This window comes from Andrena cerasifolii, chromosome 13 (genome assembly GCF_050908995.1).
Source record: "Andrena cerasifolii isolate SP2316 chromosome 13, iyAndCera1_principal, whole genome shotgun sequence".
NCBI classification, from domain to species: Eukaryota; Metazoa; Arthropoda; class Insecta; order Hymenoptera; family Andrenidae; genus Andrena; species Andrena cerasifolii.
Genome location: NC_135130.1, coordinates 6,373,422 through 6,400,884, shown reverse-complemented (window position 1 = coordinate 6,400,884; position 27,463 = coordinate 6,373,422). Strand labels below are relative to the sequence as shown.

General features: G+C 38.0%; 4 protein-coding genes across 4 annotated transcripts; 2 read left to right on the top strand and 2 right to left on the bottom strand.

Annotated features, from left to right (window-relative positions):
- Positions 1–164: 164 nt before the first annotated feature.
- LOC143376003 (uncharacterized) lies at positions 165–2,864 on the bottom strand. The gene is made up of 6 exons (XM_076825783.1): positions 2,105–2,864; positions 1,761–2,033; positions 1,286–1,488; positions 743–945; positions 507–684; positions 165–440 (listed from the first exon to the last, which is right to left on the bottom strand). Exons 1-6 carry the CDS (start codon positions 2,106–2,108, stop codon positions 165–167), a joined length of 1,137 nt encoding a protein of 378 aa, XP_076681898.1. The 5' UTR covers positions 2,109–2,864.
- Positions 2,865–3,981: 1,117 nt separating this feature from the next.
- On the top strand, positions 3,982–13,611 carry LOC143375926 (uncharacterized). Its single transcript, XM_076825580.1, has 9 exons — positions 3,982–4,301; positions 7,778–8,108; positions 8,954–9,135; positions 11,536–11,646; positions 11,721–11,817; positions 11,966–12,013; positions 12,102–12,276; positions 12,348–12,510; positions 13,232–13,611. The coding sequence occupies exons 1-9, from the start codon at positions 4,094–4,096 to the stop codon at positions 13,270–13,272; spliced, it is 1,356 nt and encodes a 451-aa protein (XP_076681695.1). The 5' UTR covers positions 3,982–4,093; the 3' UTR covers positions 13,273–13,611.
- Positions 13,612–15,111: 1,500 nt separating this feature from the next.
- Positions 15,112–19,757, top strand: Suv3 (Suv3 RNA helicase). Its single transcript, XM_076825568.1, has 15 exons — positions 15,112–15,324; positions 15,428–15,660; positions 15,741–15,963; positions 16,040–16,208; positions 16,266–16,377; positions 16,478–16,608; positions 16,674–16,987; positions 17,422–17,563; positions 17,654–17,812; positions 17,875–18,054; positions 18,699–18,847; positions 18,915–19,036; positions 19,121–19,180; positions 19,277–19,395; positions 19,524–19,757. The coding sequence occupies exons 1-15, from the start codon at positions 15,251–15,253 to the stop codon at positions 19,611–19,613; spliced, it is 2,277 nt and encodes a 758-aa protein (XP_076681683.1). The 5' UTR covers positions 15,112–15,250; the 3' UTR covers positions 19,614–19,757.
- Positions 19,042–22,145, bottom strand: LOC143375925 (uncharacterized). The gene is made up of 3 exons (XM_076825579.1): positions 21,376–22,145; positions 20,270–21,317; positions 19,042–20,194 (listed from the first exon to the last, which is right to left on the bottom strand). The coding sequence occupies exons 1-3, from the start codon at positions 21,592–21,594 to the stop codon at positions 19,896–19,898; spliced, it is 1,566 nt and encodes a 521-aa protein (XP_076681694.1). The 5' UTR covers positions 21,595–22,145; the 3' UTR covers positions 19,042–19,895.
- Positions 22,146–27,463: the final 5,318 nt, after the last annotated feature.

Sequence of the window (27,463 nt, the reverse complement as noted above, 5' to 3'; positions counted from 1 at the left end):
TTTGACGCTCAAAAACGAGCGTCGAGTGTCTGCATGAAATCGCACCTTAATGTCGATGTCGATACTACTTATATAAACAAATAGACCATAAGTAGTTTAGACTATTTTAGACGTTTACTTGACAATACTGTACATTTGATAAAACTAATAACACGTCAAAGATTTTACAACGACGCTGATAAATTGTTCTCTTTGCTATCTTTTTTTTCAGCACTGTTTGAAGGTATGAGCCGTTGTAATTCCAACGGCAGCAAATATTCCGCTTGCCCCGGTACCGCATGAAACACGAAGTTAATGAACTTCTGAAATTGTTCAGTAACGTCACAAAGCTTTTCTTCTAATAGTTTCTTCTCCATGTGACAATTACTAATCTCTTCTCTCATCATAGTTAGAATATTGTTCAATTGGACGATCGACTCACGGAACCCGTCGATTTGTTTCTATTTGCACAAAATTTCGTACAGGACATCATTTAGTATATCAACGAGCTCAAACAGTTCGCTTACCTGGAAGTACGTGTGCATAGCATGCTTTTCTCTACTGCTTCGTAACCGTTCCAAACACAGAACGTAGATTATATCTGCAGTGCTTTGCATTTCAAGCTGATGCTTCTGAATGAATAAATCCCTGGCCACTCTCTTTTCGAATTCTTCTTTATCTTTATGTAGTTTTACATGCTCCTTCCTATGGGAAGATGTGAAACGTTAAATTTACACAAATGTCGGCTACGGCAGTTATAAACCTCATGATCCCATTGAAATCAGCAATTATAGTTTCTCTTTGAGCACGAAAGGATTCTTCAAAATCCGTGTACAATGATTCCACAACATAGGCCATTTCAATTCGCATCTTTTGCATCATTTCTTGAGTCACGTTCAGTCGTTCTTGGACAACTGCTTTCTGGATGTTCTTGACACACTTAGCAGCAACATTTGCCCACTGAATCTGAGAAGCGAAAGTAATTTCTCGGAATGAGCTCGAATATGGGAACAGTGTTACCGGGAAATACCCGCGCAGTGGCATGTTCCCTCTCCACTAGGAATTATCATCTTGCCACTGCGCGGGTATTTCCCGGTAACACTGTATGGGAATAACCAAACGACTTGGGGGATACCTCTTCATGTACTTAAATAAATAGTTAAATTATAGGCTTCTCAGACTTATAAGTCGCAATGTGAGACACGTAAAAGCATATGCCCGGGAATCTTTGCTGCAGTTGAACTTAGAAAAGTGGAACAACTGCTACACACAATTAATCTTAGCACACCGTAAAGTAAATAGTTACTTCGAGTTGCTTTTCTAACTCGTGCTGCACAGTTTTAATGTAATTCTCGTATTTTATGTGCAGCTGTAGTATGTCGCGCTCAGCTTCCAGTCGTTTCCTCGCTTGATACATATGAAACTTCTCCTGGGATTGTTTCTCTATGCCCTCCCGCAGACTCTCTTCAATATCCTTCTGAACGCGTGCAAAAATGCTTTCGCCAATATCTAAGGAATTCATTCGAAATCATAGTTAAGGATAATGCATACAGGTCTACAAAGTTGCAATCAGCAATGCAGAACATGGTTAATACTTTGAGTGGCAATTCTACCCCAATAATTTAAAAAAAGAACCGATATATCGATATTGTTCTTCGATATATCGAAATGCGATATTGATATATTTGAAATATATCGATACCATATATATCGATATTTCTAAAAAATATCAACATCTCTACCTTTCGATGCGCACACATGGGAATGTGGCCTAACGTTACCCAATATGTTCTGATGCACGTCCAGCTTAATCCTTTCGGCGTTCAATAGCGTAGCTGCTGCGTCGCCACGTAACGAATCATCCACCGGAGCCGGAAAGCAAGGTTTCGGTGACCTTAGCGGCTCCATCAAATTCAACAGACTTTTCGTGTCGTCGTGGCTGTATGTGAAGAATACTTGCGCCAAAGATGACCCGAGATTGGCGCGAATTTTCGATGTGCTTGGTATACCATTGTTGCAGCATATTTGTGAATTACATGTAGAACTTGTTTGATCTACGACAGTTTTTTTTTAAATGAAAAGGTGCACGCGAAGATATTTGATGTCCACTGTTATTACAACTTACGCATGTTTTTTTCGGTTCTTTTTATGTATTTCAAGATATTTTATGGTAATAATGACAAATTTGTAGGGTCGAGACCAATTTTACAAGAAATTTAACCTTTTCAAATTTACATTTTTCACCAATTGACAAATGATCGATCGAACGAAGAAACAAAGGAGGGGGCGGACGATTTTGAAAACGAATTAACGCTGCAAGATATGGAACATTTTATTGTGAATTTAACGTGGTTAAGGACTTGAATGTATCGGAGATTTTATAATAGTTTATACCATATTTTGAAAATACAATTTCATGACAATTTATTCCTTGCGTTATTCTGCGTATAAAAAGTATAAGGTAAGATAGTCGAAAACTCAATAGCTTACGAGATATTTAATTTTATTACGAAATGTGATGTATTTTTTTATGATGTACACGTGTATATGAGGCCGAAAGTAATTTAATAGAAACGATGCAAAGTATTGTTATTGTAAGGTAACTGTTCCTAATTTTACTTTATTTTTACACTGATTGTTTATTAGGGTCTGTAATTTATTGAATAAAATGAACGTTTACTAAAGACCGCGATGGATTTGACCTGTTAGCAATTAATTAAATATAACGAAGGTGGGAGGAGGTTTGTGTTTTAAGATACAACTGCAAAATTATGCAAATTAATTCATTTCCTGCGGTAGTTCGATTCGCTGAAAGAAAGGTTATGTTCTCGAACACGCAAAAGGTTGGTACATTTATTTATTTACGATCTGAGGGCGTGGGCATCTTTTGGGGGCTTTATAGATTATTATGCACTTAATTTGCATAATAAAATTGTTTATTTATTGCTCGAAGAAGCTTTTTGAAAATTTGACAGCGGGGTAAAACAGGATACCTATCATAGAAATTTGACGCTGCGCGCCATCTATCGGAACGTGACCAAAAGTGGCGCCCCCAATTGAAAAAAAATCTAATTTCTTCTCATGTAATAAAAAGCAACTTTGCCAGGCTGTATCTTTGTTCCAAGTGCAGATAGAACAAAATCGTAGAGGAAAATTTTGCACTGTTTAATAAACACTATCATCCTGCGCAGTTACTTTTTTCGTAGGTGCGGCGGTACACTTGAAAACTGCATTTGAACTCATTTTTTAAATGGAACCATACAATTTTGTTTACATGAATTTAATCCTTGCGTTATTCTGCGTATAAAAAGTATAAGGTATGATAGTCGAAAACTCAATAGCTTACGAGATATTTAATTTTATTACGAAATATGCCAAAAGTGGCGCCCCCAAACGATGAAACTTCGTACTAATATTTTTTCCTATATAAAATTAAATATCTCGTAAGCTATTGAGTTTTCGACTATCTTACCTTATACTTTTTATACGCAGAATAACGCAAGGAATAAATTCATGTAAACAAAATTGTATGGTTCCATTTAAAAAATGAGTTCAAATGCAGTTTTCAAGTGTACCGCCGCACCTACGAAAAAAGTAACTGCGCAGGATGATAGAGTTTATTAAACAGTGCAAAATTTTCCTCTACGATTTTGTTCTATCTGCACTTGGAACCAGGGGGGCCAAGCTTCCCTCTTACGAAAGTTGAAGCAGAGTTTGTAGCGCCTCCTACCAATGAGGTGCGTACTAAACTGTGAATGTGTGAATTGGTGTGAATCGGGACGTATGTGTATGTGTATACGTGTAATGCACCGTTTACTTTAAAACCTGTCCACGGATCGTCGCGCCAGCGCCACGTATGCAGCAGATAGAAGGATAAACATTGAAATTGAATATTTCTTCTTTTCTTAGGAAAAATTCTATCTGCTGCATACGCGTCACTGACGCGACAATCCATGGTCAGACGGCCTTAGAAAGGGTAAACCAGGGAAAGTGAGGACACTTCCTCGTGTCTGCGCCAAACATTTCTAAATGACGACGGTCGTCATGGTAACATTTCACCAACGTCGAAAGGTTGTGTGTCGTGCTCACTGATACACGTAGGTATGTGTGTGTGATGTACCTAGCGCCTCCTACCAATGCGGTGCTAACTAAACGGGAAAACTTCAGCCAAACAAAGACGGCTTGGTCCCCCGGAACACTCCGAGCTGAATTGTCGCAGCGCACAGATGCAACGCAGAACAAGGAATTTATAGTGATTGTACCACGTGTTGTACCTAGAAGTTTACGAAAAATTTCAACATCTAAACACCAAGAAGAGATACGTAATTATGAACAATTATAATTTCAAATTATCTCCTTCGCGGAAATCGGTATATAAGACATGCTGCAGACGAGCGAGTTTTGTCGTGCGGGAATTTCTCTCGTGTACCTAAGATTAATAAAAGAATAAAACGTTATGTTTCCCCGATAAAGAATAACGATGCGTCGTCGTCAACGCGATACATTCACGAATGCATCTCGGCACCGCAGTCGTCCAAAGCCTGTCTTGTTCAGGGCACAACGCAATCGTCGGAAAGATTTGGTTTATAACACCCTCAAGTGTTAACTTTTCAATGCCTAAGTTGACGATCGCTAAATGCTCGTTTGGGAACTCACTCGTCTGTCTCGAGCCTAAGGGTGTCCCATAATTTGTATTCTATGTATCTTGTTGAAAATTATACCAATGGAATGGCGAAGCTTTCCCGACGAAAATAACCCGAAAAACGACATACATCGCACTAATTTTAATAGTAATCAATTTGAATATACTTATATTATCCTGAATAATGATCAGGGCAAGGCATAAGAATTACGACATTATTTGGCTCATTATTGGTACTATTTCCAAAAAGATGGAACGAAAATGATAGATATTGAAATTTTCATGATTGGATCGTACTAAATACATCTCGCGACCTAGTACCGGTCGTCCGATCATGTAAACAAAATATTTGCGTCGTGTCTCTTGTCGTTCCAGACCTGTTTTTTTATAATGTGTTTGTATAGGTACGTGCCTCAGTCGGGTATCGCATGTTGTAAGCCGTATGTTGATAAATATTGAAGTCGTAATCAGTGGCGGATTTAAGGAAAATGGCACCGGTGGCAAACGTTCTGAGGGGCAAAATTTTTATTTGAATACAAATTTCTAATAACGAATAAAAGTTAAAAAAAATTATTCGTCATGTGTTTTATAAAGATTATCCGGATTAACTTTATTCGACGCATGACGAATAATTGTTTTATTCAATGAAAAAAGTTAATTCTTTTATTCGTCGAGCGCTTCAACTTCGGTGTCGAAGAAAATTTTCAACTTTAACTTTATTCAACGTCGAATAATTTTCTGACGTGCGTCCGAGCTGTTATTGTTAGTTATTGAGCTCCCACGGCTAGTCAACTTACGAAATATTAATATTACGCTAATAATGTTAAAAAAAGATATATATTTTATATAAAATTTATGTAACTTGCTCCGAATATTTTTTCCATGTTAAATTTCGACATTAGTTTAGCGCTTATTACGCAAAAAACTGTATGCTTTGAATAATGAAAATTTATGTTCCTGCTAACTACAATAATTGTTGTAATATTTTATGAAACAATTCAATAACATTATTATAAACAAATATTTAGAGCAATAATCTCCCACACACCATGGTGTCCTGATATATTAATGCGAGTCACTACGGATAATAATAATAAACTGGTATAAAAGTACAGTTAGCAGTGGGCAACGCGAATGCGACGCGATATGCAATGTGATTGCTCAGTGCGTTGCGACAAAGAAAATGCTGAGAACACTCTATAGGCACGAGTAGTTGGCAGCCAATTCTTTTTGTATTATAAAGAGAAACCTTTACTGATTTTAATGACACCAAAACAAATATCGGGAGACTCGCTCGGAAGTATAACAAAATTATTAATAAAATGTTCGAACTGTAATATACCTCACTGAATTATTGGTCATTTTCAAACATCAATAATCACAAAAAGATAACCAGCGGCCGTAGCCGTGATAGAAAACACCGGTTCTCGTTAGATCACCAAAGTTAAGCATCACGAGGCGGTGTACTGGAGAAAGATGGGTGACCGACCGACCCGACCACCTTTCTCCCGATGCGCTGCTGCTGCTGGGACCCGAAAGAGAGAGGAGGGAAAAATGGGACTATAGTTCGTTGGACAATATAAGCAAAAATAAGCTTGAAACGTCATCCTGCTTAAAACACAGGAAAACAATAAAACGTAAACACAAAAAGATAGTTAATAAAGAAAGTAAAGATTATTCGAAAGTGTAGTACAACATATCTTCTACCTTCTGAAAGGCTTCTGTAAAAAAAATGACACAATTTGTGTTTACGACATACAAAAATTTTACTATTTAGCGAACGGTGTTTCAGAGACTGATCAAGAGAGAAACGTGTACTATGAAAACTCTTCACTTCTGACAAAAAATAACTCCATTATGAGTGAATAAATGAAAAAAATTAGTGGTACATTGTTCTTCATACATTCAACTATCTCAGGAAACAAAAATAATTGTACTACTTGAACAAGATGTTTCATCTTGATCAGATATAACATCAACAATTAACCGTTCACCACTGTAAACGCATCGTTATTGTTTGTTCCTTTATTAACTTTTTATCGACTACGGTATTCGAGTTGAACTAGTTCCCAGAGTCTCCGTTCTGAAATGTAGAGTGCGCGCCAAAACTACTGATTTTTCACGAAGTCGGTATTTCCGGTCAGGTCACAGGAACTCCCATAAAATCGGTAACTTTTAATACCTATGTAAGTATATTTCGAATAATTCTATAAGACTATTTCTATTAATGTGTAAAAATACGCTTAATTTCGTCTGTTTATAAGTATCATCGTACGTATTATTTTTCAGACAAAGAAGTCATAAACTGAGCGTCGGGACTAAGTAGAAAAGTTCGTAGAAGATTTCTTGCTCAAGTCACAAAGATCCTTCTGACCCGCTAAAAAACTATAACGCACACTTAATAATAAAGGAATCGTGAAGACAAAACATTAAATAGAACACAGGTGCAAAAATTTTCTTGCACAAGGGCGCCAACCATCCTCGCGCCGGCCCTGCTTCCGCCTTTCGACCGTTCCAATAATCGACCGGAACCGTTTTAATTTTCAATTAATAACAATTAATAAGCCTCAAATTCAATTAAGATTGCTCCTACTTCTTTCAAAAGAAATAAACCCCTCGAGTTACTTTGCTGCGAATATCTAAATACATAACTAAATACTCAACTCCATTGAAGTTCATTTTTAAGAGTTTAGAGGTCGCTTCAGTTGGCTACACTGGTTGCAGTTGGCTGCATTCGGGTTAGCGAGCGCGTTTGCGCGGTGTTTCCTTCTTAAAGTTTATAAATAATGCAGGTACGTTTAACTTTTATGCTTTTATTTACTGGTTACTCTGTTCATTGCTGGTCATTTTTCTGCGCGATAACAAGGTAATTCATTTTATAACAATTCGGTATAAAGTACAAACCTATTCAAATTTTGCGTTAGGCTAATAGCAAATTCGGTAACTCGCACCGACTCTGCACTGGTGCCAAAAAATGACTTGGATTGGTTGATTCTTATAGAGCAATCTTCGTTTCTATCAGAAACAACCAATCCAAGTCATTTTCTGGCACCAGTGCAGAGTCAGTGCGAGGTACCGAATTCGCTATAACCAAGTAGGAAACTCTTTGATACCGGTACCTAATAAATATAACCTATCTTTGCTACGTTTATATAGGAATGAAACGGCATACATCGAGGAATTCGCATCGTGATGAAAAACCTGAGCCCCCGCGTAATGAAGATAAAGACGCGATTCTACGTGCAATGGAAGAGGAGAGGCGACGGCGTAGACGCGAATGGGTGATCGAACAAGAAAAAATAGTCTGGCATAATAGACTGAAAAGAAGAATGGCTATGGACTACGAGATACGACGCGCTCGTTATATGGGGTTTTCACCTCCCGAAGGAAGATGCAACAGATGTCATAGGAGTAGGAGCGAATCTCCACCTAGCCGACATAGAAGAACTGAGCATCATACACCTAAAGTTACTCTGCTTTCTAAAAAGTAAGTATAAACTATCTTTAATTATTAACTGTTCAAGTAGACGCAGCTTTCCCATTCTGGAGGATTTCATAGACAAAGAACAATTTGAAGATTTCATCGTTGGATTGTGGAATTTCGTGACTTATACTTTGAAGGATACATTTAAATTAAATATGCTTTTGGCTATATCCGGAAAAGTTCACTGATGAAGTGTTAACTTGCATTTGGATAAAATATCGAATTTATATAGTTTATATAATTTTTCAATACAGCTGTACACTATAAAACAATAAGCTTCAAGAAGTAATCAAAATGTTAAATTACAATAAGTATAAGGGGTCAGTCCACTGTGACGGTTTGAAAAATCAAGCTATTTTTAAAGATTTTTTCTCCGTAGATACAACACATAATGTAATAAATCTTTTTGTTATTTATTAAGCTACTCTTATATTATACAAAAAAAATTAAAAGAATTTTTTCAAGTTGTTTTAAAACTCAAAATGTAATGATTGAAAAATTCACCGTATTTCGACACTTACACTTCAAACCTTCGCCATTTTGTTAATTTTTTATCAGTAAAAATAATCCTGGTTCCGACGATAACCCCACTCATAATGATTACAAGGCACTCGCATCAGTGCGATATATATTTAAAAAAAACTGTTTAAAATTTAAAATATATATTTTTTTATACTGTCCATAAGTGTATTAATAAGTAGACAAAACATTATTTACATTGGACATTTCGTTTACTAAAAAATAAATCCTAAAAAAACGACAATTTTTCACGACTTCACAGTGGACTGACCCCTTAAAGTACAAATCTATTAAATCATATATACAAGTAATATTATTCTGCACTTTAGGTTTGAAACATCAAGTGGTACAACGCTCATATTTAAAGGACCTGAAGGCAGAGAAATTAGTTCAACAGAACTTCGGAAAATCAAAGTAGACATTCATAGAAACATTCCTGGAAGAGTAGCTACCGACGAACTTAAGCGCGATATACCCAACAAAGAAGATGTCGTGCTTAAAAGAAGAGCGGGTAATGAGTTGCTTTTTTACCGTAATTTCTTGAGAATTTTCAGTCATTCAGCCATCGAGTACCACAAGGAAAAGCTTAACGCGGAAGATGATTCTGGGCTTTCGAGAAATCACGATCAACAAATTGAAATTTGGCAACACTGTATGCTTTCTAATGTAAAAATGTCTCTTTGTGACATTACTCTTCACTTTTCAGAATCCATACAGTTTCGGGTTAAACGTATTATCGAAGTCTAGTTAAATATTTCCACGTTTTACTTTACTAAGCGCTGCATTTGAAGAATGGCATTCTTCTCACCGATTTGGGCTGTACTTCCGAAAGGGACCGATGGCCGATCGAGATGAAACTTGGTGGGTATTACGAGGGGTGTAGAAAGACCCCAAATATAAAATTTTAGCTTCGGCAATTAATGTGTCCAAAAGATACAGGGGTAATTGTACATAAAAGGGTACACCTTACCGATTTTTTTTAATCACTTTACCACGGTCCCCCCTCTTAACAATATTTCTGTTGACTCATACCGACAAAACGCATTTCACTTTCCAACTTGTCCCGGGTATTATAGTCTGATTTTCGAAAGTTGAGACCTGAGGCGGGTCCCTCGGATGGAACGTGGTTTAAGGAGGAACCAATGGTGGCAACGCCGCACGCAATCCGTAGCGTACCATTGGTTCCTCCATAAACCACGCTCCGTCCGAAGGACCCGCCTCAAGTCTCAACTCTCGAAAATCAGACTATATTATTGGTTGGGGCTTGATTAGTACGGGGGCGCGCGGCCGCGTAAAGCATGGTAGCGAACCGATGTGAGTTTGGCGATGCTAAAACTGAGACTGTGGTTACAAAATTTCAAAAATAAAAAATACCAGGACGGGGGGGGTCTCGGGTAGGGGGAGGCCTGCAGCAACGTCAAAAAAAAATTAACAATAATTTTTTATTAATATTTCGGAAACTAATAAATACCCGAAGCTACAATTTTAGATTTCGGGTCCCCCCCCCAACCTCATCTCGATTGGCCACCGGTCCCTTTCGAAATAATATCCCCGATTTCTACAGTCATGAAGGTTCCGGACTTTACGGTCATACTGCGTCTCCTGTAATATTGAAGATTTTCCTCAACTTTATTCATCAAATTAATATCGTGTTTTTGATTCGTCCAGGATATAGCAAATTTGGAAATACAACGTTGGATCACTGTATTGATCGCATAATGTGCAATATGTAAGCACAATTTTTTTTACTTTGACTGTTTTAAGATTGCTATGCTTAACGTATCTCTTGCTTGTTGCTTTATGTACAGTATTTTTTTCCTACGAGTTTGCACAAAAAATTATGCATCAGCTATATTCACTGCTGTAATGAATATAATATATTTTGGTACAAATTAATTTTTCACCCAAAAACTTAGTTTAAACACGTTTTGTGCATTCTCCTTGTATCCTGGTTTCGGGAAGGTGTGCATGTCCAAATAAGTGGTTTTTTTGTAAACGCTTTATTTACTAAAAGCAGACCAACTGGCTGATTTTCGCGTCTTGGATGATGTTTTAAATCTTGACATTCAACAACTGAAAAGGCATGGTGAACACTGGCGGAAACGAAATCAGAAATTGAATCTTAGAATTTTTCGACATTTTTGCATAGTGTGGTATTTCTTATTCTTATATTTGATTGCATTGAATAAATAACTACAATCGGAAAATAGGTACTTTCTATATTTTAAAGTATGAGTACTCGTAGACTTAATTTAGTTGGTTTAAAACATTGTATATAGAGTGAATATCGTGAAAGCTTGAAATTGCGATTCCACGAAGTGGAAGATTAGTTAATCGTCCTGGAAAATATGAACCATCTCGGAAGACTTGTGGAATCATGAATCCTCTACACACAAATTAAACTACTTTATTTGAATTATAATGGAAGGCGTATCGATATATTTATATTTTTGTCATGAATTCGTAATAGACAATGAGTAACATTCCAAGAATTTAGCTGCATTCTTTTGAAAAATTAAAAGAAAAGAAAATATTACATTATAAATTAAAATTTATCAGTTGCTACAAAATGTTTAGAGTTAGAGTTTTATTAAAATAATGTCATCAAAATAATTACAATTTTAAAAAATAAATTTCTCTTAATATATCTGGCACTCAAGAAAGTTGTAAGCCCTTTTTAATTACGTAAAATACTGTTTATTTATGATGAAGAAAAATAAATTCATACATACTTTTAGTACATAAAATCATATAAATTTACAACAATTTATTTAACTAATTTGAAATTAACAATACAAAATGACGTTAATATCTTCAAGGTCTGTCACAGCTGCTAGTTTTGCTTAAATGCTTTCCCGATTTTTACATACGATTGCTTTTCTATTATTAAATTTACTAAACTTAACTGTAGGAGAGGGATCCAAGCCGATATTTGATAGAGAAGAAATAAAAAAAGCAATAGGTGAAACAAACGAAGTTGAAGAACATCGTACTGTCGCAGCTGTGAATTTGGAAAATTCAGGTACGTTTATTATTTCAAATTGTTAAGATTTATTACAACTTCTGTTTAGCAAATATGGACACTTTAATTTTTAGAAAACAAGTCGAAAACGTTGAAAAGGCGTTCGGTGTCCTTGAGTCCTACAAGAACCCGAAGTCACAGTCCTAGGCGCACGTGGTCCCGTCACCCCAGGTTCGTGCCTGGATTTTACACAGAGTATTGCAATATAAACATAAGTGTAAACCATGTGCAAAAAATCTGCTATTTTAAATGTGTTGATACATAATCTAAAATTGTTTCGGAAATTAAATTTTTTGCTAATTTGTTTACCCTCTTTCAGGTATGACAATTCTAAGCATGAAGATACAGGAAATTACAGAAGTGATAGGTAAAAGTTATTATTACACTTTCATGTGTCCGCGTTCATTACATTTCTTCCAATTGTATTTCACCAGACTATTACATTATTTACATAGGGAGACAGATCATAGTAGAGAGCGGAAAGATGGTGAGAGATCTTACCGAGACCATCGAGAGCGGCCCAGAGATCATTCTCGAGACATGAGAAAAACAGATAGATCCAGAGAAAGAGAACAAAGGGTTCCCCGAGAGCGTTATATAGGATCAATTCCTGTTCCTATTTATTATGGAGTAGGTACTTTATTTACATAAAAATGCGATAATTTAGCCATGATATAAAACTCATTCGTTTCTTTGCTCAGAATTTTCAACCGAGAGCATTAATGGTTGGACAGTGGGTCCCAATTCGTGGACCTCTTGGAGGTAATATATATCCTCCGATGATGAGACCTTTAAGAACATTTCCATCACAATCGGTAGGAATACCTCCAGATGTATATGGATTTCGCCCACCTCTAAATCCTAGTAAGTGTGAATTACAAATGTACAATAAACATATCTAATGAAACATTACTCATTTACAATTTATACAAGGTTTCCGCAAAAGGTTTTAAGGTAGTTCCTGAATAATCTACTAAATTCTAGAATACTTTCAAATTTCGTGCAAAACTTATTTGGAATACCAGAAATCCTTGTACAAAGTTTAAAATCGATTTACCACAGTGGCACATGGCAGAATAAAGGGTTATAGTTTTTTTTCTGAAACAGGAAATGCATAGTCAAGAAGTGTACCAAAATTTGGTACAAAAGTACATCAAAATGTCAGGAAATGAATTTATTAATTTCTGCAAAACTGACCACATAGTTTCTTAGTAAATGCCCATAAAACAATAGGTTTACGTGCAAATTTTGCAGAAACTACGTAGAGCAGTCAACGTGGCAACGTCGCACTATCGATATGTTTTTAGACATTTAAATAGCGAACGGGTTCTAATGGTCCGATTGCAATAAAAATTTCTACACATGTTCGTCATAACAGTTATTAGGTGTTGACCGTTGCTTTTTGCAATATTAGTTTTTTTATTGTAAATTCTAAACAAATTAGTAAACAATTTTCTGCAGGAAGTTGCAAAAAATGTTCAAACACTTGCCATTTAGTTCATTTTTGATAAATTAACAAAACCGAAAGTTCATTGTCTAGGAAATGCATTATAATTAATGAAAAATATTCGCTTTTTTATTTCAGATACTCCTACAATGCACCATGATGTAAAGGACATAAGGTAAATGGCCCAGTGATTAAACAGGGCCAAATAATTAAAAATTGAGAAGAAAATTTGTTAATATTAACAGTTTTACTAATTTGCAACGTTTAAACTGATCGAAATATATATGCAACATTTATTAGCTTTATATAGATACAATTATATGCCTACATCACTGAATGGTTATGTCATGAAAAAATATTATCGCACAGTAAAGCTTCAAAGTTTCAATCTCGCTTCTTGCCTAATGGGCTCAAGCAAGCGAGAGAATATTTTTGTTAAGGTTGTAATTAATTATTATTTTATAATTTTTGAAATAGTACAGTTGTTTTGGGTTTATTAAATATTGAAGAATTGAAAATTAATTGGATCTCTTATTAATTTTTGTTTTTAATATTGAAATTGTTGCGTTTATCCACTGGTACTCGATAATATGACACGGACCAGTCATTAAACGCATGTTTAGTGGTGTTTGAACACTGGTTAGAGACGCCAGTATTCCGTGATGTTTTGAAATTATCAACATTTATTGTACCAAAGTAAGTATTTTTTGTATCCTATATATTTACGTTAATAATACTAGACAAAAATATAATACTGTTTAAAAATTATTAGGATAATTAATCTGAAACTCGTGATAATATTAACATAACCTAAAATTTTATGCTGCTGGCAAAATGGTACCACCAATGGTCGTGCATGCATACAAACGAGTGCCATTTAATATAACAAGAAAAATGCCCAAAGAATGGGGTATTGGTGTAACAGACAACGGCTGGTTGACTTATTACATTTGTGTAATCTTGTTCAAACTTCGCGCCTCTAAAGTTTACGCTACACGATGTTAGGTTAATACATTATAAACCCCATAATGTAACTAAGCGGTCGTATTTTAACATGGCGGAAAGTGGGAAGGCGCAGTAGAAGACGAAAATGAGATGCCGATCGAGCACACCTTAACATGTCCTTACATCATGGGTCCTCTGGAGAGAGAAGATTATTGAGTACCCGCCTTTTTGGGTATTATCAGATTCACTTTATAAACAAAATATGCGTTGTTGATATTGGTGCATAGTAGCACGACACATTATTAGAGTATTTTATTACATTTAAGTTTATATTTGGTTTATAAAGCGAATTTGACAATACTCAAAAAGGCGAGTACTCAATAATCTTCTCTCTCCAGAGGACCCAATATGGCGGATGCGCATACCTCTTTAGTGCTCTAAACGTAGCATAAAGCTACGCAGCCTGACGAATTTCCCTACAACACTGGTTCGGAGCGATTAATTGCAGTGATGGAGGGGGAACACCTACAGGAGTGGTGTGCGTGAACTGATGCCAGCGCCAAGCCAGCCAAGTGGTGCCAACGCGAAGTTAACCACGGCCAACCAGCGTCGACAATTTATTTCCCGGTATTTGTATAGCTCAATGTATAGTCAGTTAAGTTTAAGCTACGTTTCCACATCTGCGATAACGAATATTTTCCCGCCTTTTGCAATCAAAATAGAAAACCCAGAGAATTACATGCTTGCTAAACTTTATTCATTACCATTTTTCACTGCAAGCTTACTATTTAAAAATAGAAATACCTCGTGCTTCGAAACTTCTTTCGATAATATATCTGAATTCTAAATCTATAATTTATAATCCTCACTAAAATACTGATTCCATTCTTCGACAATAAGGTTGCAATAAAAAAACAAATTGTTGTCGTTCCAATAACAAAAAATGATATACTTTACAAGTTCAATTGAACAACATAGGAAACCCGAATTACCACTGCGAAGTGAAGAACATAATAGAGACTTCATCTCTGCAAGAGTTTGCCATTGAAATATTTCCACATGGGCTTCTAAAAAAAAAAGTAGGTCCTTCGGTCCATGTGTTTCGGCCAGTGGTGCCGCCACTTCTCGTAACCTTCGAGGTTATGGCACGAGGTTCGGTTGCTCTTAATCACAAATTTTAGAACATGAAAATAAATAAAATAGCTTTCGAAGATGATACCATTCAGGCACCTGGTCAGGGGCCAGTTGAAACGTCGCAGTAATTTATTGTTATCACCGCGGTTAAGGTATTCACTATTCAATTACATTTTTAACTCACGTAATCTTACATGTACCCGAGGGACCCTCGAGAACGATTGCATCAACTCGCTTTACCGTCGCAATTTTCAGGCAATTGAATCCAGCAGTGACATGCCATCAAAGTATAAGGGAGAAAAATAGTAAGAGCAATCTACCCGCGACTTCGTTATTTCAACCCGTCCCCGTTAAATCGTCTCCGACCGATTTAAATGTTGGCGCAGAATTAACCGGCACTCTGAACAAATCCGATATCATCAAGATTCTGGGCACTTTTGCGCAGAAAAAGACGGTCAAAGACTTAGCTTTAAAATACGGATTGGACGGTAACTGTCGTCATTCACGTTTTTCGTATTAAAACATTATTCCTTAACATTCTCTGTCGCTAATCGTGTAATCTTTCCAGACTCGCTCCTAATCACAGCTTTAAACGGCTTCCGACAATACTGCGTAGAATCAAGAACGCTACCCGTAGACCTCCACGTTATTTTAAGCGATATTATCCAGGGCGCTGGCAACGTCGTGGATATATTTCCCTACTTTCTGCGCCATGCCAAAGAAATGTACCCGCACATCGATTGTTTAGAGGATCTTAAGAAAATTAGTGATTTAAGGAGTCCGCCTAATTGGTAACAATTAACGTTACTTAGAACCTCGAAACTGCCCATCGAACCAGTTTTAACATCTCCGTCTAACTTCCCGTAGGTATCCAGTAGCGAGGGGTAGGAACAGGAAGATTATATTTCACGCCGGGCCTACAAATAGCGGCAAAACTCACCATGCTTTGGAAAGGCTTATGTCAGCGAAGACCGGCGTTTATTGCGGACCACTGAAATTATTAGCCGTGGAAGTTTTCAATAAGTGTAATTCCATGGTCAGTAAGAAGCGAGCGCTTTTGTAATTTCGCGTTACTAAGTGTAAATAATTTCAGGGCACGCCTTGTGATTTAATAACGGGGGAGGAAAGGAGATACGCGAAAGATGAAATGTCTCCGGCGAATCATGTAGCGTGTTCTGTAGAAATGGTAAATGTACAAAACCTTTGTGAGTATCGGTTACAGTTACGACTGCCTTATTGAATATCGCAGCGTTGCTTACTGGCTTATTCGAATGAATTTACGTAAACTATCTATGATTTTTACAGTCGAAGTAGCCGTAATAGACGAGATTCAATTAGTCCGCGACCCGGGTAGAGGCTGGGCATGGACGAGAGCCCTTCTTGGAATCGCAGCGGATGAGATACATGTGTGCGGCGAAGCTGCAGCGATACCAATAGTGCGTTTCGCTGTTATTACGAGCTACGGGTTTTATTGTACAAAGTTTCATTGATTCTGTTACAGGTGGAGTCCATATGCGCGACAATCGGCGAGACGGTGAACGTGCAACAGTACAAGCGACTGACTGACCTCTCCTTAGAAACTAACGCACTGTGTTCTTTGTCCAACGTTCAGCCAGGAGATTGCATAGTTTGCTTTAATAAAAATGACATATTCACCGTGTCGCAGTCTATAGAGAAAATGGGGAAGCAAGTAGCAGTAATATATGGCAGCTTGCCGCCAGGCACGAAGCTCGCGCAAGCTGCCAGGTTCAATGACGTTAATGATCCTTGTAAGATACTAGTAGCTACGAATGCAATAGGAATGGGCCTTAATCTGTAAGTCCGCGATTATCAATGTTACGCGCACACCAGTGCCGTTTTAATATATAGGCGAAAGGCCCCTGAGAAATTGGGAAATTAAAAAGAAACAGGGTTGCAAAAGCTAGAGAAGAATTGAAAATTGGGCCCTCTAACTATGACGGAAAGGAAATATCGAATAGGTGCACCGAAATTTAGATTTTAAAATGGGGCCCTTTTCTAGTGGAATGCTCTCCACGTTTAATCTTATTTATTTAATTGCTTTGATATTTATTCACTTCGCGTGTTGGCGCGGTATTTTTGATTTTGTTTAATTTAGAATAATTTAGGGGGCCTTATATGGAGCTCGTCTCGGGGCCCCCGAAAACGATAAGACGGCACTGGTGTACACGAATGTTTGGACACATCGATAGATTAATTTTTATAAACGTTAATTTCTTACGTTGTTTCAGACACATTCGTAGAATTATATTTTATTCCCTTTGCCAACCAACGGTGAACCAAAAGGGAGAGAAAGAGATGGACACGATTTCTATATCGTCTGCGTTACAAATAGCTGGTCGTGCCGGTCGTTACCTAACTCAGTGGCCTAACGTAAGTACAGTCGCATTTTAAACGCAGATAAGATTACTGCTAAAGTACACGAGATGTGACGTAATATTGACTATTTATATTATATTGTAGGGTTTTGTTACAACTTTCAGGCCCGAGGATCTTAGTGTGTTGCGAAAGTTATTAAACCAGAGCCCAGAATTAATAAAACAGGCTGGACTCCATCCGACCGCCGATCAAATTGAATTATACGCATACCACCTACCAAATGCTCCACTGTCGAATCTTATTGTAATGTTCATTTACGTTTCACCCGCGATCTGCCAGAATCGTAACACCCTTCTCTATTTCAGAATATTTTCATTTCGCTGTCTCAAGTCGACGACTCTTTGTACTTCATCTGTAATTTGGAGGATTTCAAATTTCTCGCCGATATGATACAACACATACCTCTGTCGCTTCGCGTGCGATACGTGTTCTGTTGCGCGCCGATCAACAGAAAAATGCCGTTTGTGTGCAGCATGTTCCTAAAGGTAAGAAAAACGTTCTGGGACACCCTGTATGCGTAATAGAATTTGAATATATAAAGCAGAAGAGCTTCTATATGTTTGTCTGTCGCCTAAAAACTTTCGAACGATAAACTCTGGGATCACGAAATGAGCCTCAGCTCAATATGTCTGACTAATCCAGATGAATTTGACTATTTTCACAAAAAAAATAAAAATTTTTTTTTTATAAAATCAGAATCGAAATTTCGGTCGAAGCCGAGTAGTAAAGCTAGTTATAAATAAATTCACGCGCGTGTGGTATAAATATTAAAGGTAGGCTTTCACTACGCCTCGCCTCGGCTCGGCGCAATTTCTTTTCGTACTCACATTTAGGCTCGCGTCGCCTCGGCTTTTTCGAAGCTGAAGTTACTGAGCTTCCCTCGGTTCTGTTCCTGTGCGATGGCATTGCATCCACTCACACTACGCCTCGCCTCTCTTCCTCAAAATATTCTCGAGGAAGAATCCGCGGCTCGGAATCCCGCCGAGCCGAGGCGAGGCGCAGTGTGAGTGAAATTATCAAAATACATAACAAAACCATAGGAAGAATAAAATGAACCGAGGCGAGGCGTAGTAAGAGCCTACCTTAAGAGCCTGCCTTTATGGTAAATTTCTTTCAATTTGTTACGCAGTTTGCTCGGCAGTGCAGTAATAACGATAAAGTGACTGTCGAATGGCTGTGCAAACAACTTCGCTGGCCAGCCAAACCGCCAGCGAATATTTCTGATCTAGTTCACTTAGAAGCTGTGTTCGACGTTATGGATATTTATCTTTGGTTGAGGTGAGTTATAATATTTCCATCGTTTCTCTAACACGTGGATGTTTGACACAATTTCCACTTTACTTAGTTACCGGTTCATGGATCTATTCCCCGACGGCAATTCAGTTAGGCAAATTCAAAGAGAGTTAGACAAAGTCATTGAGCAAGGAGTACAAAAGCTGAAGATATTGTTCCAGAAACAACAAACAGGTACGTTTGATTTCGACGCATGGTATTCTTTATTAGTCAATGTAAAAATAGAACAAGTAACCATTATTCGATTTTACTGAACAGAAGAAGAGGAGACACCAGTAGATTATAAGGCTGACTTTCCGAATGAGAAATATCCTAGAGGTAATTAATACTCGACGTGTTATTTTTACAACTTAGATTTCTATCGATCGAAGCTCGGAAGGAAGGAGCTAACCGATGCGTTAACTTATATTACAGATGTATACCAGTCCAAGAATTTCGGAAGAGGAAGATTAACTAATGCGTTGATATCTCAAGGACTTTTATCGCCAGAAATGTTACAACAATTACAAATAGAATGGTCCAAGCAAGATAAGGTGAAATAACTTCTTTTAGAAACTTATAAAGGATCGTTATATTATTCTTAACAGTAGGCATCGAGAAGAATCGTTCGCTTTACAAATCATCGTTCAGTAAATCTGACATTATCTCTTTACCATTTTAGAAACAAAGTCGAGACAAGATAAGAAACGAGAATTCAGATAAGTATAACAGCGAGGGGACTTTTAAAAAAAAGCCTAAGAAGAGTAGATGAAATTCTTTGGTGCAATTGTAATTGTCTTGTTTATAAATTAAATCAACGCTATGAGAAGATATAATTTTTATATTCAGATAGCTCGATTTGTAACATAAATTAAACATCCCGATTACTCGAATTAAAGAGACTTTTTATAAACAATTTCTACTTTTATTCCCTTAAAGCAACTGTGATGCGTCTTCTCGCAATGATTCGGCGCTCATTACATTTGTACAAACTAGGTAAAAAAATGTTATGAATGTATGCTCTTTTTTTTTTCTCAGCTTTATTCGAAACCATTCATTCCTTAAACACTTTTATAAATTCGTATCTACGGTCGTGCTTCCTCGAACGTTTGTATCTTTCGCGGATCGTGTACGCTTTGTGTTGCTTCGTCAAATATCTACGAGGAGTGTAGGGAAATGAAAGGGGATTTTTTGATTTATGTTGCAACGCGTGGGATAGAGTAATGCATTTCGTACATCTTGATGAATCATTATTTAATATCAATGGACACAAAATATGTCTCCATTTTATGCCATCCTTGTAAGCTATTTTGATATCTTTGATCTCCCGGAACCTGTCGATATTATATACACCTGACGGACAAAGAAAACCAGATTTAACGGCCGCCGTAAATTCCGCAGAAGAAACAATAGAGTAGAGTTACGTACCTTGGCAAAGAGTTCTCTGATCGAATTCATCGATAATTTCCTCTACGTCTACTAAACTTTGTACTCTTAAGTGTTTCCCTTCCCTAAGCAGATTATAAATCAGCGGATTAATCTCTCTGTTTATAACAGCGCAGTGCAATTGCATATCGCTGTTTATAAACACTTGTCTCTCCGTGAAGGGCATTCCCGCCTTCGTCATTCCCATGTAAAGATACACTATCGTCGTAGTGTGGCCCTTCGAAGTTACCACGCAGGACCAACCGCTCGGCAGCAGCACTTCCGTGCATACTTCGAGCAGATCCTCGAACAGCATCTCGCCCTCTTCGACTTCATCGCACTCGGGATAGTACGCGTCCAACCGATCGTAACTTAAGTTCCTTCCTAATTCCTTCTCCCCGCAGAAGCTTTCCTTTATTTTAAAGTGATTGCCTACGAACTTAGGGGAACCATCGTCCTTCGGTTTCCTCGAGTCCCACAACTGCGCCGACGCGTCGCCGGCGTCGGAAATGCTGAACATCTCGCAGGAGGATTCCGATGCTTTCTTAGGGGAATAAGGCTCTTCTTTGATAGCTTGGCTCTGCTCTTCTCTCTTATCCCCGGAGTTCGTGTCTTCCATTAAATCCGCGCTCGAGTTAATACTGTCCTCTTTCACGTACATCGTTCTATTCTCTTTCGTCTGCTTCGAGCTCTTCTCAACGGACTCTTTAACTTTGGATTGCTCGAGCGACGCGCTGCCTAAGCCGTTCCCCGGCTGCTCCGTCTTGACCTGCGAGCTCCTGCACAGCGTGTAATTGAAATCGCCGAATTTACGAGGGAACTGGTGGGGCATGGATAAAATTCTGTGCTTCCCATCGCTGTTAATCTCTAACTTCGCTTCGCTCCTAGGTATCAGAAAGTCCTTCTCCGCTGCGTTCGCTTTCTTCAACTTGAGCGGCGCGTGATTGCCTCCGTTCCCGTCGGAGTCCTCGGAATGTGCTCGATCCGCTTCATGGTGGAAGTTCCGGCCGGGAACGGCCCCGGGCCGTAGGCGGCACTTTTTGTATTTAATCTGTAAAAAGGGAGCGGCGTTAAGGGGAACCACGAGATTCGGCGGCGAAGCTGCTTACCGATATAACGTGCGGCGGCACTCCGCTGATCCAGTGCGTGATAATGTCATCCTTATGGAAATGCTTGCTGCAGACGTAGGTGTCGTCGGTGACGGCGTAGTTTTCTATGGCGATCGCGATCTGCCACTTCTTACGAATCTCTGGGTCCTTCGGCGCCGAGAAGAAGCTATAAGTGTTCTTGTAGTTGGTTTCTTTGCACAGAATACACTTGCGCGTCATAGTGACACTGTCGACCGAGCCTTCGTTAATTCACGCGAAATATCCAACGCTCACCATCGCATCTGGCGTCGTGCTATCGCGGTAATTTCTTAAACGCCCATTATACATGGCATTGCAGCGCAACTATCTCATTATACTTCATTGTACAATTATAACGTACCGTCGAAGCATTTATAGGTTATGATATCTTCGTTACGACACCCGCGAAAATTAACGTTACCTTTGGTAAATCAATTAACGGCCGGTGGCATTGTTCGCTAAGGGTTGTTCAATTAACTGCGGACTTCGAATTCGATGGATGTTGGGTCGAAAGTTTTGCACAACGCTTCGAAGTGGCTGTGTTATATTTTCCAATTTTTACGGAAGCGATGGGGAATGTTAGTGCCGATGGTCAGTTGCAGCACATTCTTTGTATTCGATGATTCACTGCGGTTTAGATGGAAAACCGCCGACAGTTGATGTTTCTATGCATTTTCAAAACATTATTTATTATGATCTTGTATTTTTATGTGGCTACTGTGGGGACACCTCTTGAGTTTGCCGTTAGAGGGCTTTAGGCAGCTGTTCATTCTCGCAAGCTCTAAGACGGAGGAAAGTTTTAATTCTGTATTTTTGCTGTAGTTGGTTTTAATGTAATTTCGAGTTTTATGCTGTTAAAAAACTTTTTTATGAGCGGAAGGTGTGTATTGGCTTCGAGTGGATTGGAGCATTTATTGGGAGGCACTGTTTGGTACATTTTTAATGCGGAATGTTAGTATTTGTAACTGTAAAGATATGTAAACTGGAAGAAAAGGACGCGTAAGTTTATTAATAGCAAATAGTATTGAGATAATAGATCAGTAACATTTATTTCCTTGGCGAATATGCTACAATTTCTGCAATTATTTTATCTCGCACTGACTCAGTGGTGGCACCAGAAAATGACTTGGATTGGTTGATTCTTATAGAGCTATCTTCGTCTCTATCAGAAACAACTAATCCAACTCATTTTCTGGCATCAGCACAGAAAATATATATATAATATTTGCCCTATAATATTTGCTGCACTGCTTGTTATTCTTGTTTTAATGTTGGTGCATTTGAGAGTGCTTGGACAGTCAGATTTTTACCATATTTAAACTTGTTTCGTATGTACTAATTCGTAAAGGATTCTTAGGAATTGAAAGGAAGGTTTATAACGATAGTTAGTGTATTTATACATTGTACGATCGTATTGTTGAGCAGTGAAAGTATCTTCATCGTTTAAGCTATCTTTAAATTGTATGAAATAGTGAGGCCCAAGTGGTGATGCCTCCCAGACACTCCGGATCACTTCGGGACTTTTCGGGACACTTCGGGACACTCCGGGATACTCAGGATTCCAACGTAGTTTCTTGGCTCGTGATTGGCTACTGCGGCAATTGAAATTTGAAAAGCACTTCTCCACAAGCGTAATTAACAGGCTATACTTACAACAAGAAACTACATTTTCTGGTTAAATTATTGATCCAACGACAATCTATATATCTACCTATATATATAAAATTCATTTTCTGTCTATTTCTTCGTAATACAACTTCACATTTCATTCAAATTTGGCACATATGTTCTACATATCCGAGCGGAGGTCACTGTATAGGTTTCCTTGACCACGCCCACTTTGACGCTCTGTTATGTAATGTTCTGCTTTTTTAATTATAACTCGCGAACGACTTACTCGATACAGACAAAAGTAGACTTTTTTGCCTTAATTTTAATACCGCTATTATCTGTTTTGCCGTCTATAATGCTGTCTCTTTTATTTTAAAGCTTGCATTAACCCGGATAAAACCGAGCATTTCAGCTAAAGTTTTTTGTGTCCCTTTCATCATGATCTACTATTTAAAAGAAGGACGAAGTCGATCCGACTCCCATAATTTTAATCAAAGCCATTTTTCATAAAAATGGGTGGCCATTTACAGGTAATATTTTGTAATTTGTTTAATTTTCTAATTTGTGTAATTTTCTGCCGTACTTTCCTACGAAATTACAGCCCATCTCGTGCTCTAGGTTTCGTGTTTAAGGAAACTATTTCTTTTCTTTCTCCTCCGACCCTCGATTACCGCATACCTAACCGATCGCCGTTTTGCCTGACTCGGAACGTTTTCTAAGAACGCCTATAACAGCCCAGTGAAAAGAGCTTCTCCTCCGGCAAATCGGGGAACAAGAAAGCGTTGAAAAAGAACGAAAGTTAATGCGCTCTGCGGTATTTGCGGTTGCACGACATTGAAAGTAAATGCTCCAAAATTGCATAATTTTATTGGTAACGAGGGATCGAGTGATCGTACGAAATTCCACCCTGTCGATGGGTTTTTGGAAAAAAAAATATCTCGAGTAAATCAGTAAAAAATTTCCCTTATTTACGAACGTATTCTTTTTTTGCAGTATTAATCGAATGAACGTCGAGGTGGTCCGTTTCTAATGAACCACCCTGTATATTTATATCGTGCAAATTTCGTATCTTCGATTTTATTTTATTGGGCACTATTAGTAAGTAACAACGGGGTTGTTTTAGGAAACCCCATTGTGTTTTATTAACGTTTAATTTTATTTTAATGTTTAAAAAATTGTTAAAAATTAACAAATTAAATTTCAGGTTCTGCCTTCAATTTCTGTTCCAAGGACTACCACTGTTTAAAGGGCTACCGAAAATTTAGTCCAGACAAAAATTTAATTCTGGGCATCGAATTTTGTTTAGCCATTTCATCGATTTTTGTAACATCATATTTTTTTAAAAAAAAAGTAGCTGGAATTGTAGTACTAAGCGGAATGCTCTCAAAAGAAATGTGCTAAAAGAAAGGGCCTCGTTTAGTTAGTTAAAAAAAAATGGTCGGGTTGTTGTGCATAGAATTTAGGCGGATGGACCCTCAGACGTTTCTACATTTTGTATACCTCTTTGATAATATTGTTGGTGAAAGCATGCAATCGATCCGACGATAACGCGGCGTTAGAATCCACTGTCTTATTACGCTTGCCTTGAATTCAGGGTAAAACTAGTCAGAGCCTTGATACGCCTGGTAAGATTATGCTACGATACACTTGGCTTCACAGGCGGTCTACTTTTCGTAGCCGTCGCGTGGCGCCTAATTTGCATATTTAGAGTACTAACTGAAATCTTCGTTCTGGGACAATGGACTTTAGTGGACTTAGGGAAGAGAATTTCTATGGGATTTAGAAATTTCTAATGTTTTTATGGTTGCTGTTTTTACAATGTGAAATTTGATGCGAATGTAATTACGAGTTAAATAGGAGAGTAAATTGGCGTGCTATTTATTTGGAAGAAATAAATGGTCCAAAATTAAAATTCAGAGGTCCAAATCCAAGTTCAGAGATCCAAATCCAAATTTAAATTCAGAGATCTAAGTTCAGAGGTCCAAATTCAAATTCAGAGGTCCAAATTGGAATTCAGAGATCCAAATCTAAGTTCAGAGATCCAAATCCAAATTTAAATTCAGAGATCTAAGTTCAGAGATTCAAATCCAAGTTCAGAGATCTAAATTGGAATTCAGAGATCCAAATCTAAATTCAGAGATCCAAATCCAAGTTCAGAGATCCAAATTGGAATTCAGAGATCCAAATCTAAGTTCAGAGATCCAAATCCAAGTTCAGAGATCCAAATTGGAATTCAGAGATCCAAATCTAAGTTCAGAGATCCAAATCCAAGTTCAGAGATCCAAATTGGAATTCACAGATCCAAATCTAAGTTCAGAGATCCAAATTCAAATTCAGAGATCCAAATTGGAATTCAGAGATCCAAATCTAAGTTCAGAGATCCAAATCCAAATTTAAATTCAGAGATCTAAGTTCAGAGATCCAAATCCAAGTTCAGAGATCCAAATTGGAATTCAGAGATCCAAATCTAAGTTCAGAGATCCAAATCCAAGTGCAGAGATCCAAATTGGAATTCAGAGATCCAAATCTAAGTTCAGAGATCCAAATCCAAATTTAAATTCAGAGATCTAAGTTCAGAGATCCAAATCCAAGTTCAGAGATCCAAATCCAAGTTCAGAGATCCAAATCCAAGTTCAGAGATCCAAATCCAAGTTCAGAAGTCCAGATTGAAATTCAGAGGTCCAAATCCAATTTCAGGTTTACCACCTACAAACAATAAATGAGTGCATCAAAATCGACGTATAATCGTTCCTTTGAAATTACAGAAGAACGTAATAATTCGAGGATGGGAAAACGTACCTACACTAGAATATCGTTTCATTCCATTGCAATATTTGGCCCGCCATTAGGCTTGCAATTTTTGGCGAACCATTAGTTCCGCGATTAGTGACGAATGTCCAAGCGAAGCATGCGCTCACCTTTGCCACGAAGTGGCAGGCTTTGCTCTCCAACCTTTTCCAGTTGTGCAACCTTAAATGGCCACATTGCATGGGACCTAATCGTCCCGCGTTTCCCTTCGATTCACATTCTTCCGAGAGTACTTTCTCACGATGCGCGCCCGTCTCCATGGATCTTTAGAACCATTGCATTAGACGGAGGTAAAATGTCCACGAAGATTCTTAGAACGAATTTCTTAGACTTTATTTCGAGCAACAATTAAAGGCAATCAATACATAGGTACCATTATTTTATGCTGCTCCTTTTATTAGTTCATTTTACATTAATTTGCACATTACGTTAAGGGTGTGGTTTATCATATTTTTTTCATTAAAAATATATACCGGAGGAAGAATGAAATTTCAGAGTTTACAGTTTAAGCATTGGCCATTTTGCCACTCCTCGAAATAAATTATTTATTTTATTACGGACGATAACGATCAACATATTGATTAAGAATCTTCTTGAGTTTTCTGTTTCAGTCCATCCTGAGGGGTACACGATTTTTAAACACGCTCCTCTTTCCGTCACCGCCAGAACCACCCGAGTTTTGTCCAGCGCTCCCAGTCAGCCCTATGTATGTGCCATCTTTTTTCACTGCCACATAAAAATTCAGAACAATAGTTCAAGATACAATAAAACAGCCTGCCAAACCTCAAATTAATTTACCGCGGCGTTTTTGTACAAAAAATTCTGAAAGAATTACCCACTTTTCGGCCCAACAAGGCGCAATCCCCCCTTGAAGGAAAAAGGCCCAGGTAGCAAACGTTGTAAGGGGCCCATTTTTCTGGAAAATGAAGAGTAAGTAGTTTACTAAAAACGGGCTAAGTGATGCAGAAAACAGAATATAGCGTTTGGATAAAATCTTAATTTTCTTTTTTTTTAAGATGGGGCCCAGGGAGGGCCTTCTGGAAATGGGCCTAAGCGTCAGCTGCTCGTCGCAAGGGCGTTGCTACAACAAATTTCACTCAGGCAGGGGTAATAAATACTGTAACAAATTTTATTATTACATCTTACGTATAATTAAATAAACAAAGAAATCTGAAGACAATGCGGAATTACTTCAGAATTGAATTTATTATAATTTTGTAATAACTTCATTTAATTTTGGACGCATTACTAATTTTTTCTTCCTGTTCCAGGGGGGAGGGGTGGGGCGGGCGCCTACCCCTGTAACCGCTGCAATAGACTACATCGCGAATTTCACGATTGTTGTATAACAGTTGCTGGAAGAAACGTTGAGCAATTTCGGCGGATTCGATCGTCGTCACGGTTGGCCAAATAATAGCGGCTCGTTTCGCGGGCCCATCGATCCTAGGGGTGGCTGTCGCAATTCCGGAAACGATCTCTGCACCACAGGGAAGCGATATTTAACGCGGGTGAAACTATTTGCCGCGTTCATTCCGCGGCGGGCTATCGTTCTATTTGGCTCGTACCCATTGTGCAGAGGCCTTGCCGATTTCCTAAAAACGTTTCTTGTGTTCGCGACCGGTTCTCTTATTCCTCGAGGATCGACGCTGAG